Here is a 12,051-nt window from a genome sequence, read left to right as displayed (position 1 = left end):
TGGAGCTCATCAGAAGAAATGATGGTGAGGAAAGTGAAGTGAGCAGCCCCTAAGGTCTGAAGGTAGACCCGAGAAGTTGGACTTAAGATTTGAAAGTCAGTACAGCAATTGGACAGAATTTAAGTATCCTAAAAGAGGGGATTTAAAGTGGTCAGTATTCTCTCCTTTGCAGAAAATAGAAACACTTGATAATGGAAATTAGTGTTGAATTTAATCCTGTTGAGAGAATGCCTCTGAGGGATTGGCCCACACCGTTGCTAGCCTGTTTCTCCAGCTTATCCTGGGGAAAGCCTGCCACCACCAAGCCTTGCCCGAGCCTCAATTTCTAAAAATGCAGCCTGAAATCAACCAGAATGCAAATACAATTCTCGAGGCACCAAGGGTCCTACTCACTCCTCCGCCACAGCCTATTTATTTCAGTTGGGTCATTTGGAGATAAAGAAGGGCTATGTTTTAATTTGGAGTAGGGGGAAAATAAAGTTAGAAGTGTTAGAGCAGACTAACCATTAATCCCACTAGCACTAATAACCGGTAGCCTCTGAGACAAGGCCTCTGAATTTGAGCTTCACTCTGAAGAATTTGCTCAAAGTGCCACAGTGTCTTAGGTGATTGGGGTGCAGGAGGAATTGTTTATTCTTCCACAAGCAGACCCAGCAGGGATTCTGGGAGTGGGAGCAACTGTGTTGTCCTCATCCATTCACCCCTTTTCCAACCCTGGATCCTTGGCCTGCTCTGGTCCTCTGGACCCAAAGTTTTCCTGCTCTGTGACGGGCTGAGCACTTAAGACCAAACTGCCTCTTAACCTGGGAGAAAGTGCTTTGTTGAGCTTCCAGATATACTGTTTTCTTTCAGTTCAAAAAAACCTAGTGTACACTAAGCTGGGCAAATGAGTCCTAAGCTGCTGAGGGATGACTCATTTCCCGTGTGCAGATGCCCACAGGCCCTGTCAGGGACATGGTCCTGCAAACCCAGTTTGCCTCCCCTTCCAGCCTTTATGTGGACCCTGAGCCCCATTCCACTTTTTCCGATGCTGCAAGGAGCAAAGGGTGACTCGGTGACCAAATGAAACCCTCTTTGTTAACTGGAGCTCGCTGATGGTGGTATTTTGTGCACTGTCTGTGTGGTATTGCTTGCTGAGGGCAGAGCTAAGACAACACCTCCGATTCCTGACCAGTTGTCTCGGACACTGCTGATGCCAGTGTTCTTTTCTCCCAGGTCCTTTTTAGAGTCATTATGTCCTCAACGCTGTGATTTTACACTGTATAGAGCATTTCCACACGGCCTCATTTGAGCCTAACAGCAAAGCTGTGAAGTAAGCTGGGTGGTTATTGTCACCGTTTTACAGCTCAGGAAGCAGGTGCAGGGGCAGCATCACAGTGTAATCCTGAGGTTGCTGTTTACTTCCCTCCCCTGAGCCTCAGTTTCCTCATCTTTAAAGTAAGGTTGGAAGACTAGATGGTCTCAAAGTGTCTTTTCAGCTGAGTGTATGACTTTATCCATGACCCTGGAACAGGACGTGAGGGCCAGTGGTGGAAACCCAAGACCATAAATGGATGGGAAGGTGGGAAGCTCTGCTAGTGTGAGGAATGCCTCTCCTTCAGGACAGGTTTCCTCCAGGAGATGCACGGGTGGTGGGAGCAAGTGGGAGCCACGGAGGCACTGTCTAGATTCGGCCGGAGACTCCGTGGCTTGGTTATGGGGAGTGGCCCCACCGTACCCAACATGGCAGCTCCTATCTGAAGAAACCCCGACGCCCACTTCCGGGTTCCGTACCGCTGGCCAGGCTACTTCCGGCAGCGCGATGGCTGGGTTCCCGGGACTCGAACGGAAGTTCCGGCGGGGGCGGCAGAGGGGGAAGAGTGTGTGTCTGTGCGGGAGAGAGAGGAGAATCGCCCGAGAGGTCTCGAAACCCCCAGGAGTGGAGGTACCGTGGTCCGGGGCCAGCAGGCCCGGGGAGGGCACTGGCGGGGCATCGGCCCACCGCGAGGGTACTGGCGAGTGGGGAGGGGCAACCGCAGTTGTGAGGGATGGGGGTGGGGAGTGAGGTGCGAAGAGGCGCTGGCCGGTCTGGGGGACTTTGGGGGCAGAGAGGGGGAGGAAGATGGGGTCCCGGTGTGATGAGAGGGACTTCGGGGTCGGAAGTGGAGGATCCCATTGTGGGGCGGGTGCTCTCCAGGGTCAAAGGTAGAACGCCCCTTTGTGGCCAGAGGCGGGTCCGGGGTCAGGATAGAAATTGTCACTGTGGGGAGGGCGACTCTCGGTCAGAACAGAAGTTCCCATTGTGGGGAGTGGGAGACCATAGGGCAGGGTGGAAGTTTCTACTGTGGCGAGGAAGACCCCAGGTCAGGGGGGAAGGCACCACTCTGAGAGGAGGGGCCTGGGGTGAGGGTGGAAGTATCTCTGTGGGGAAGAAAGGGAATGTCAGCTTAGGACAAAAGGTGCATTCCTGTGTGGGAAGAGGAACCCCAGGGTCAGAGGTGAGGGATCCTACTGTGCGGAGGGGCGCTCGGGGGAGAGGGGAGGGGGAAGCCAGTTGGTGGGGTGGGAGGGGTGGGCGCTGCTAGGAAGGGTCGGCACTTAGGGGCAGGTAGCAGAAGCTGCCGGGGAGTTTGGAGGATGCTAAGGACGGGAGGAGCCAGCCAGCTTGGCATTCTTTTGTGCGTTTGGGAGTCCCAGAGCATGGTCGAGCTGGGGGACCTATTTGGAGTCAGTGGGCAGCAGCAGGTGGCCTCATACAGGGGGGCGGGGGGCACTGTTTAGGAGGTGGGTGGTGGATCGGAGTTTGTATGCCTTCTGGGGACATGGGCAGCTCCCAGGGGCTCTGAGAAGGGCTGAGCCAGAAGGCTGATGGGGGCTGGATGGGAGGGAAGTTGGAGAAAATGTGTGTGGGGTTGAGGGTAGGGGTTGGAAACATATTTCCCGGCAGTTTTCCTTCCCTTCATTTCCCAGTAGGGCCGGGAGTTGGGAAGGAGGGGACGCAAGGGCTCTAGAGAAGGGGGATGATTGGAGAGCAGGGAGAGGAGGCAGTTACCTGCCAACAGAGTGTTAGGTGGGGAGAAGGCAGCAGGGGATGCCCTGGCTCCCCTGCCCCACGGCCCCAAAGCCCTGCCTCTGCCCACCTCCAGCAACCTCAGGCTGTGTGGGGGGCCAGAAGCAGGGCCACTAGGGTGGCTGCCCCTGCTTTTCAGCCCTGGAGTGAAGGCAAACTTCCTGCCTGCTTGCTCGGACCCAGAACTTCTTGCCTGGCTTTTCTTTGTGCCCAGGATAGAACCTGAGGGCTGATGGCCCGGGTAGGCCCTGGGTTTGAGGCTCTGCTTCTGTGTCAGGATTCTCTCCCCTTCCTGGCCTTGCTCTTGACCACTGTCCCGAATGTGCACAGGCCCCAGCCGTGGAGCCCTGCAGTGTATGTGTGGTAACACCATGTCTGTGCCCCTGCTCACCGATGCTGCCACTGTGTCTGGAGCTGAGCGGGAAACAGCTGCGGTAAGGGTCATCTGCTACCCACGCAGCCCCCAAGGGGCCAGCTGGGGAACTGGCTGGAGGGGGCGTGGGGAAAATAGAGGTGGCAGTGAGGAGAGGGCGAGCAGCCTGCAGCCGGGAGGCAGGGGCTTAATCACCTGTCTGGCTGCCACCTCAGTTCCCCTCCAGGTCCTTGGGGGTGAGGGAGGGGTGGCCAGAAGTTGGAGGACAGAGTGAGAGTGATAGCAGGACGGTGACTGCCCTATTCCCCATCTCTGATCCTTTTCCAGGTTATTTTTTTACATGGCCTTGGAGACACAGGGTGAGTGAGCTGGGGAGGGGGTGTTTCTGGGGAAGTGGGGGAGGGCCCAGGGGGCGGGACTGGAGCGGCCTGCGCCCTCCCTTCCTCCCTCTACACATCGGTGTCTTTTCTCTCTTCCCTCCTACAGGCACAGCTGGGCTGACGCCCTCTCTACTATCCGGCTCCCTCACGTCAAGTACATCTGTCCCCACGCGTGAGTGTCACTCCAGCAAGGGGAGGGGCTGAGGATGGGGGGTGGTCCTGTGGTCCCAGGCCTGTTCTCCTGCCGGCTGCATCCTGGGGCCTGGGGCCCAGAGCAGTCACAAGTGCCATTTTCAGCCTTCATCATTCCTGTGGAACCCTCAGGAATAGGGTCCAGCCCCAGACCCAAGGCCTCCTAGACCTGAGACTCCTAGAACTAGCACCCCCTGTACCCCTTCCCCAAGTACTCACCGACTGAGCTGGAACCCCGCACACCGAGTGCTGGGCTGTGCTTCTCCATTGCTACTGCCGATGCCCCCAGCCACAGCCTCCAGCCCCACGTGGCAGGTTGCCTGGCAACACCTTAAACACAGGCCCTGCCTGCTGGGAGGGTTCCCCAGGGGTTGCCCTGCCCCCACCTGGGCTGTCTGCTGTGGCTTCCTCATCCCTCCTGAGCATGACGGCCCCTCTTGCTGTCCCTCCCCAGGCCTCGGATCCCTGTGACACTCAACATGAAGATGGTGATGCCCTCCTGGTGAGTTTGGAGAGGGGGAATAGGAGCTTGAGGGAGCTGCCTGGGGCCAGCCCAGGTCTCCTAGGAGCTGCCAACGCCTCTGCTCCTCCAGGTTTGACCTGATGGGGCTGAGTCCAGATGCCCCAGAGGACGAGGCTGGCATTAAGAAGGCAGCAGAGAACAGTAAGGCCCCAGCCCCTCCTCGGCATCCTCCCTCTCCCCCTCTGCCCGCCGAGGAAAGTGCCTGGCAATACTGTTTGGCTCCCTTCCTTGGGTCCCTGTGGCAGCTTTCCCTCCACCCAGTCATGCCCCCTCCCCCCAGTCAAGGCCTTGATCGAGCATGAGATGAAGAATGGGATCCCTGCCAATCGGATCGTCCTGGGAGGCTTTTCACAGGTGAGGGGAGAGAGAGGGGGGTGGGGGGTGGGAGTTGAGCTGTGCCCTCATGAGCCCTCATTCTCTCCTTCCTCCAGGGTGGAGCCCTGTCCCTCTACACAGCCCTCACCTGCCCCCACCCTCTGGCTGGCATTGTGGCATTGAGCTGTTGGCTGCCTCTGCACCGGGCCTTCCCCCAGGTGAGTGTCTCCACTACCCCGCTCCTGCCCTCTGTCTCCTTGAGGCTGGGGGATTGCGCCCAAGCACTGGCTTTGCTCTCTGAGTCCCGTCTGGCCCACAGGCAGCCAACGGCAGTGCCAAGGACCTGACCATCCTTCAGTGTCACGGGGAGCTGGACCCCATGGTTCCCGTACGGTTTGGGGCCCTGACAGCCGAGAAGCTTCGGTCCGTTGTCACACCCGCCAGGGTCCAGTTCAAGACTTACCCCGGGGTCACGCACAGCTCCTGTCCTCAGGTCAGTGCCGAGGGGCTGCTTCCCACTCCCGCCCTTCTCCTTCCTCCCTCCAGCCAGGAGCCTCTCACAATACCCCCACCCCCCACCCCCAGGAGATGGCAGCTGTGAAGGAGTTTCTTGAGAAGCTGCTGCCTCCTGTCTAACTACAGTTGCTGGCCCCCAGCGCAGTCCCCCAGCTCATGGGGGACTTGGCACACGCGGCACCATCTTGGATCTGAGCCGGTCGAGCCCCTCTCACCCTCCTGGACCCTTCCTTTTCCCACAGGCCTCTGGGGTAGGCAGGCCAAGGCCTGGCCGGGCCTCCCTTCCTGACTTCAGCCACCTGGCTGTCTGCCGCAGGGGGTGGGCTGCTTTCTTATCCCATTTCCCTGGAGGGGGGGGCCCCCCTGGCAGCAGTATTGGAGGGGCTGTAGGCAGCGGGAGAAAGGGGCCCAGCCGCTGACCCACTCACTCAGGACCTCACTCACTAGCCCCACTTTGGGCCCCTCCTGTGACCTCAGGGTTTGGCCCCTGGGGCCCTACCAGGCCCCACCTCCCACCCTCTCCCGCCAGCTGATTCTGCCCAGATAATCGTGTCTCTCCTGCCTCCACTCCAGCTGCTTCTCAATCAATCATGAATGTGTCTGTGGCCCGGGCCCCCTTGCTGCTGTGGGCTCCCTGCCCCTGCGCAGGAGTGTGGGTGACGGGGCGGAGTCCTTCGAGGGGGCCTCCCCTCAGCCATTCTGACTTGGGGGCTGGGCCCTGCCTCCCCATTACCCTCTGCCCCCGCGGGCCTGGAGCCTGCAGGGCTGGACTGAGGCTCAAGGTCTCCCCCAGCTGCCTCACCCCACATTGTCCCCACTCTAGGGCCAGGGGGAGGTGGGGAGGAGTCATGTCTTGTCTTCTGTCTCCATGTAGTTTTGGGTGTTTTTCTTGTTGTGTCTGGATTCCGATAAAATTAAAGAAATTGCTTCAACTCTTAGGCCTGGATGATTCTATCCAAGGGGTAGAGTGTGATCACGTGCAAGAATCTGCTCCAGTGTAAGAAAACTTTATTTTAAATACTTTGGGAAGCTCCTTCGTAGCAGTATAAATTAGTGCCCGGGAGGAGGGCGTTCTGTGTGTCTCAGGGCCCTGCTTCGCCCCACTTGCTCTTGGTGGTCCTCCTGGGTTCCTGGACCCTGTGGAATAGAGACCCCTGATACCTGGTCAGTGGTGCGCTTGGCCTCATGCCTGGTGGGCTGAGTGGGCACCGTTGGGGTCTGAGGTAGGGGAGGCTCTGAGGCCCCTGGGTTCCTCCCAGAGGCTGGAGAGCAGGCAGTTGTTTCTCTTCCTTTTCTGGTCCCTGGTAGGTGAGGGTCTCAGGCCTGCGCGCCAAAGCCTGAAGGATTCTGCTTCTGCCAGCGCCATAGATCTTCACCTGTGATGGGGCGAGGTCTGTGCTCAGGGTCCACGCTGGAGTGCAGGGCCCGCACCACCTTGGACAGCCCGGAGTGGGCAGGGCCAGACCCCCGGCGGCCCTTTTCCTAGCCCCTGACTCTCTCCCAGGGGCCAGGCCAGCACCCAGGGTCAGGGGTTGGGCTAGCACTCACACATCCTATCCAGCCCTAAGGCTGCTGACCAGCCCAGCTCCTTGAGGGCCAGGCTGGGGTTGGCATAACAGGCAGCCACATCGCCTTCCCGCCGGGCCACCACCTTGTACGGGATCTGCAAGAGAGGGGGCGGTTGTAGCTTAGCTGAGCTGGCCCTAGCCTTATCTGCCAACTTGCTAACCAGGCCCTCAAGAAATGGAGGTCCAGAGCAGGGTCTCGCTCTCAGGCGTCAAGTCCTAAGGCAGGCTTGGGGAGACAGGGCGGTGCTGGGATGCCCGTCATGTAGGTTAGTGGGAGGGGCTGGGGGTGGGTCAGGGTGGGCTGCCAGCCTACCTTCTTCCCCGAGGCCTTCTCCATGGCCACGACCATCTGTAACACCGAATAGCCCGTGCCCGTGCCCAGGTTGTAGATCTGCCCAGAGAGGAGAACAGGGACCGTGCCAGGGGCTGGACTTACTACCCCTCTGGGCCCCATTGGTCCAGGCCTCCGTCTCCTTCCCCTCCCTCCCTTCTCTTCCTACCCGGCAGCCACACTGCTCCTTCAGCTTCCTCAAGGCCGCGATGTGGCCCTTGGCCAGATCCACGACATGGATGTAATCCCGGACGCCTGCAGAGGAGGAGGTGGTGGGGCGCTGGGTGCAGTACAGTCTCTGTCCCACCGCAGTCTCCCTCCCGGCTCCCACTCCTGGCTCCTCCTGGTTCTGAGCTCACCTGTGCCATCCTCTGTGTCATAGTCGTTGCCAAAGACATTTAGTGCCTCCCGTCGTCCAATCGCCACCTGGGGTGGAGGTCAGGTTAGCTTTTCCCAGGACCTTGGCACCAGCTGTAGCCCTCAAGTCTAGGGCCACCCCCTTCCTTTCCCTTCTCCCTTACCTGGGAGACATAGGGCATGAGGTTATTGGGGATGCCCTGGGGATCCTCGCCGATGCAGCCCGAGGCGTGGGCGCCTATGGGGTTGAAATATCGCAGCAGCACTGCATTCCAGGCCTGTGGGACGCAGGTCAGACGATGGGGGTTGGGGTGCAGGCTGCGCGTCCCAGCTGAATCCAGAGCCCACCCTGCTGGTTGTCTATCCCTAGAAAGGAGCAGGGTATCGGGCCCTCCCTGCAAGTGCTGTGACCTCGTGCAAGTCACTGCTGCTTCCTGAACCCCAGCCTCCTCCTTGGTGGAGGCTGATCAGGATCCCGTCCTCAGGCTCGCGGGGGTGGGCTGTGAGGGGTCCGTGAGCGGAGCCACGGCTGAATCAAAGGGGGCCCTCACCTTGTCTGCCTGGCACAGGTCCCGGATCATTTCCTCGATGAAGAACTTGGACTTGCCATAGGGGTTGGTACAGCCACCTGTGGGGTGAGCCTCATCCAGGGGCAGGTACTGGGGGTTCCCATACACGGTGGCCGAGCTGCTAAACACCAGGTTCTTCACCCCGTGGGCCCTCATGATCTGCCCGTGGAGGGGAGGCGTCAGTGGCCTCTGCCTCGCACGCTATTCCTGCCCCCTTACACCTCCCAGGTGGGTGGGGCTGAGCTATGGGCTCCCATTTACAGAAGGGGAGACTGAGGCTGAGAGGCAAAGACCTAGCAAAGATGACACAGCTTGGGCTCTGCCACCGTGTTTGGCACTGCGTACCCGGCCAGGGGCCCTCACAGTGTCTGTGTCCTTGCCTCAGGCCTCACCTCCAGAAGCTGGATGGTTCCTGTCAGGTTAACTCGGTAGTAATCCAGAGGCTTCTGCACCGACTCGCCCACAGCCTTGAGCCCAGCAAAGTGGATGACTGCCGTGAAGCTGTGCTGCAGGGTTGCAAAGCTGGGGTCAGAGGTTGCTTACAGGCCTGGCCCTTGGCTATGCCCCTTTCCTGTCTGCCTGCCAAGCACCCACCTTCTTAAAAAGACGCTGTAGGGCTGCCTGGTCCAAGATGTCCATCTCCTCAAACTCCACAGAGTGGCCTGTCAGCTCCTGAACCCGGCGCAAGCTCTCAGGCATGGAGCCCCCTCCTGGTTGGGCACGTAGAGGCCATCAAAGTCAGAGAAGATGGGGTGCTGGGTTCCCAAGGGACTGGCCAGACACCCATCTCTTGGAGGCAGAACGCAGGGTTTCCCTTCCATCCCCCTGGGAGCCCCAGCCCCCTCCGCCTGCTCACCACGAATGGCGTTATGGAAGTTGTCGACGACCACCGGCGAATAGCCCGCCTCCAGCAGCTCCAGCACGGTGTGGCTGCCGATGTAGCCAGCCCCACCTGTTACCAGCACCTTCTCCGCCATCGCGCCTGGCCCAGGACGGAGACTCAGAGGTGGCTGAGGCTGCCTGCTCAGGGCCTCCTTCGATCTGGACTCTGGCGTCAGAGGGAGGCAGTGGTGCGTCCTAGTTAATAGGGTGGGTCTGGAGTCAGCCCTGGCCCAAGACTGGATACCATCACTTTCTGGCCTTAGGCCTTGGAGACCACTTCTCTCTTGGCCTTAGTTTCCATCTCTATAACATGGAGTTTATAACTGTCCAACTATCACGTGGTAGTGTGAGGGTCAGATGAGGTGATTTTAAAGGACTGCCACATGGTACAGGTGGGGAGACTGATGGCACAAGTGCCATAACTGACCGGGGGTTGGGAAGATGGAACCCTAGGCTCCACACTGCCTTCCCCGAGGTGTCTGGGGACTGGACAGTTCTGGACAGAAGGAAACAAGGCAGCAGCATTGGGACTCCAAGAGCCCAGGAAGGGGTTCTGTCTGCTCAGACTCGGACCTTCCCAGTCCCTCTGCCATCACTAGGTATAAACTGGCTCCTTGGTTCAGTGACTAATACCTCCTGGGGTAAGCAGCCCCCTGACTCCCTCCCACAAAGGTCAACTGGGAGGAGGCAGGAAATATAGCAGACGGCCTCAGGGTGGGGTCTTTTGCCAGGCAGGCTGAGCCCAGCTCTGGGGTTACAGCACTGCACTCCTGGAGTGGGCCCCACCCCAGGTCAGCCAGGCTGGTTCCGCCTGTGCGGATGCCACTCCCGGCTTGGAGCTAAGGATCCCGCCTAATTCTAGGTGGCACTGAACAGGGTAGTGTAGACGTGGCCTTGGCCCCAGGCTCCACTGTCAGGTGTGCACCACCACCCTGAACAAACTCTACGGGCAGAGACGGTGGAGCGGAGGAGGGGGGCGGGGGAGGAAACTCAGACACTGAGGTCTTTCATTCCGGGCGGCCTGGCCCGCAGCCGCCTTCCTCCGAGCTGCGTCAATCCTCTTCTGGGCTCATCCAGCTCGACTGAACGCCCGCTGCGTGCCAGGCTCTGTATTGGGCACTTTTGCATTATTTTCCTGAATTCCCCCAATATCCTGATGAGGCAGGTGTTATTACTGGCACTTTACAAAAAAGGATACTAAGGTCAGAGAGGTGAAGTAATTGCCTTAAGTCACAAAGCTAGTGCTGGCCGGGCTAGAATCTGGATCTCCAGGATCAAAGCCCCGCCCCTCTCCCCAAGCAGTTCGCCCCCCGCCCCCACTGTTTCCCGCTGGACTCTGCTCCTGACGCTGAAGCCGCCACCGCCCCCGTCCCACCGAGCTCCATGCACTGTGCGGGCCCCCGGAAAGTGGTGGCGGAGGAGCTATGGGAGGCAGGAAGGCTGGTGAGGCCGGCCTCCCTCCGACTCGCAGAGTGGCCTCGGTCAGCTGTCGCCTCCTCAGTTTTCCCAGTCCGTAAAATGGAGAGGAGGGGGCGCAGGGCCGTGAGCTATCAAGTGCACTTGAGCCTCAGGCTGGGATTCGGGCGGTGGCTCGGAGGGGGCCGAACTAGGAGTGCCTCGGCCGGGAATGAATGAACCCTGGCCACCCCAGCCAAGGCAGCGGGAGCTGCGAGCAGCGAGGGTGGGTCCGCTCTGGCGGGACTCTGCCCAGAACGCAGCCCAGATCCCCGAGACTCTCCTTCGCGCCCGGCGGACCACCCGGCCCCTCGCAAACCCGCCCAGACCCCCCATTCACCTCCCGAACCTGCTCCGCACCACGCACCCCGCGCTGCCTCGAACGGCGCCGCCTTCCGAGCTCCGCGCCCAGTCCCTTTAAGAACCGACGGCCCGCCCTGGCCCCGCCTCCTCCACGCCCCCAGGAGACGTGTCAGCGGGGCGACCGCAGTACGGGGCGCCGGGAGGACCAAGGAAGCTACGTCTTCAGGACGCCTGCGCGGCACGTCCCGCAGAGGGCGGTACCGACCCGTGCCTGGGCGGTGGGCGGAGGAAGGCACGGCACGGCCCGGAGCCGCGCACGCGAGCCCAGGCGCCTGCGCTTGTCCCGACCACGGGAGACAGGCGCCGCGCCCCAGGAGATGGGGCTTCTCAGGGGCGCCCGGCAGCCGTCCCGCGGCGGGAGCCACAGCCAAGCGCGGGGCCGAAGACCGCGGCTCCACGCTCGCCCGCAGGTTTTCCACTGTTTTCGCCGCTGCCAAACTCTTTTTAGTAACCCTGGCATGAAGCAGATGGCTGCCTGGAACAGAGGCGAGAGGGACGGCGCCGAAGGACGGGAACGGGTAGGGGTCGCCCAGAAGCTGCCGTTCTGGAAAGTCTAGTTTAAAAACCCGCCAAAGGGAACTTCCCTGTCGGTCCTGTAAGACTCCGTGCTCCCAATGCAGGGGGCCCGCGATTCGATCGGGGAACTAGATCCCGCATGCATGCTGCAACTAAGAAGTCCATATGCCGCACCTAAAGATCCCGAACGCAGCAACGAAGACCAGGCATAGATTAGATTAGATAGATAGACCCGGCGTAGATGGATTAGATTAGATAGATAAGATGGTTAGATTAGATATTTTTTTTAAAAAATACCGCTAAGGGAGCCCTAAAACTAAAACAGGAATTATAGCGCCAATTGCGGTCAGCCTGGAACGGTTTGCACGCTGCCTACCATAATAGTACGTTAGAAAATGGTGTTCTGTTTTTGTTTAAAATAAAGGGAGGGCTAAGGAATGATGTGTATAAAGGCATGACATACTGAATGATGAAACCCGAGCAAAGGAAGAAATGCACACGTGTGTCCCACAGCCTGAGTGCCCTGGGCCTGCCCGAGTCCAGCAAGGACGCTGACAGGCAGGAGAGGCTGAGGTCCCGAGAGCTGAGTGTGCCCAGAGCTGCACCTGCCCAGGCCCAGAGGACCTTGTGCAACAGCCCAGGTCACAGAGCCACGAGCCTCA

The 12,051-nt window shown here is 59.7% G+C and overlaps 2 protein-coding genes across 4 annotated transcripts; one reads left to right on the top strand and one right to left on the bottom strand.

Moving 5' to 3' along the window:
- Nucleotides 1-1,861: 1,861 nt before the first annotated feature.
- LYPLA2 (lysophospholipase 2) lies at nucleotides 1,862-6,274 on the top strand. The gene is made up of 10 exons (XM_082662210.1): nucleotides 1,862-1,924; nucleotides 3,380-3,483; nucleotides 3,750-3,781; nucleotides 3,909-3,974; nucleotides 4,449-4,496; nucleotides 4,588-4,658; nucleotides 4,798-4,871; nucleotides 4,949-5,050; nucleotides 5,152-5,325; nucleotides 5,418-6,274. The coding sequence occupies exons 2-10, from the start codon at nucleotides 3,406-3,408 to the stop codon at nucleotides 5,466-5,468; spliced, it is 696 nt and encodes a 231-aa protein (XP_082518336.1). The 5' UTR covers nucleotides 1,862-1,924; nucleotides 3,380-3,405; the 3' UTR covers nucleotides 5,469-6,274.
- A 71-nt stretch (nucleotides 6,275-6,345) lies between these two features.
- Nucleotides 6,346-10,914, bottom strand: GALE (UDP-galactose-4-epimerase). 3 transcript variants are annotated; one of them, XM_082677362.1, is made up of 11 exons: nucleotides 10,878-10,914; nucleotides 9,030-9,250; nucleotides 8,768-8,883; nucleotides 8,566-8,679; nucleotides 8,156-8,332; nucleotides 7,769-7,882; nucleotides 7,607-7,673; nucleotides 7,417-7,502; nucleotides 7,230-7,307; nucleotides 6,897-7,011; nucleotides 6,346-6,724 (listed from the first exon to the last, which is right to left on the bottom strand). In XM_082677362.1, exons 2-11 carry the CDS (start codon nucleotides 9,148-9,150, stop codon nucleotides 6,666-6,668), a joined length of 1,047 nt encoding a protein of 348 aa, XP_082533488.1. In that variant the 5' UTR covers nucleotides 9,151-9,250; nucleotides 10,878-10,914; the 3' UTR covers nucleotides 6,346-6,665. The 3 variants fall into 3 exon arrangements, with proteins under 3 accessions (XP_082533488.1, XP_082533487.1, XP_082533489.1); XM_082677361.1 differs by having other exon boundaries at nucleotides 10,851-10,894; XM_082677363.1 differs by having other exon boundaries at nucleotides 10,860-10,888.
- Nucleotides 10,915-12,051: the final 1,137 nt, after the last annotated feature.

Source organism: Grampus griseus (genome assembly GCF_964374135.1).
Source record: "Grampus griseus genome assembly, chromosome: 1".
Lineage (NCBI taxonomy): Eukaryota > Metazoa > Chordata > Mammalia > Artiodactyla > Delphinidae > Grampus > Grampus griseus.
This window is presented reverse-complemented; position numbering and strand designations above follow the sequence as displayed.

Bases quoted from the DNA above. Each gene is read 5' to 3' on its own strand.
- LYPLA2 (XM_082662210.1), top strand. From the start codon at position 3,406: ATGTGTGGTAACACCATGTCTGTGCCCCTGCTCACCGATGCTGCCACT. The intron at 4,497-4,587 runs GTGAGTTTGGAG...CTGCTCCTCCAG, and splicing joins AAGATGGTGATGCCCTCCTG to GTTTGACCTGATGGGGCTGA. The intron at 5,326-5,417 runs GTCAGTGCCGAG...CCCCACCCCCAG, and splicing joins CGCACAGCTCCTGTCCTCAG to GAGATGGCAGCTGTGAAGGA.
- GALE (XM_082677362.1), bottom strand. From the start codon at position 9,150: ATGGCGGAGAAGGTGCTGGTAACAGGTGGGGCTGGCTACATCGGCAGC. The intron at 7,012-7,229 runs GTAGGCTGGCAG...CCTCTCTTGCAG, and splicing joins AGAAGGCCTCGGGGAAGAAG to ATCCCGTACAAGGTGGTGGC. The intron at 6,725-6,896 runs GTGAGTGCTAGC...GCCCCATCACAG, and splicing joins CTTAGGGCTGGATAGGATGT to GTGAAGATCTATGGCGCTGG.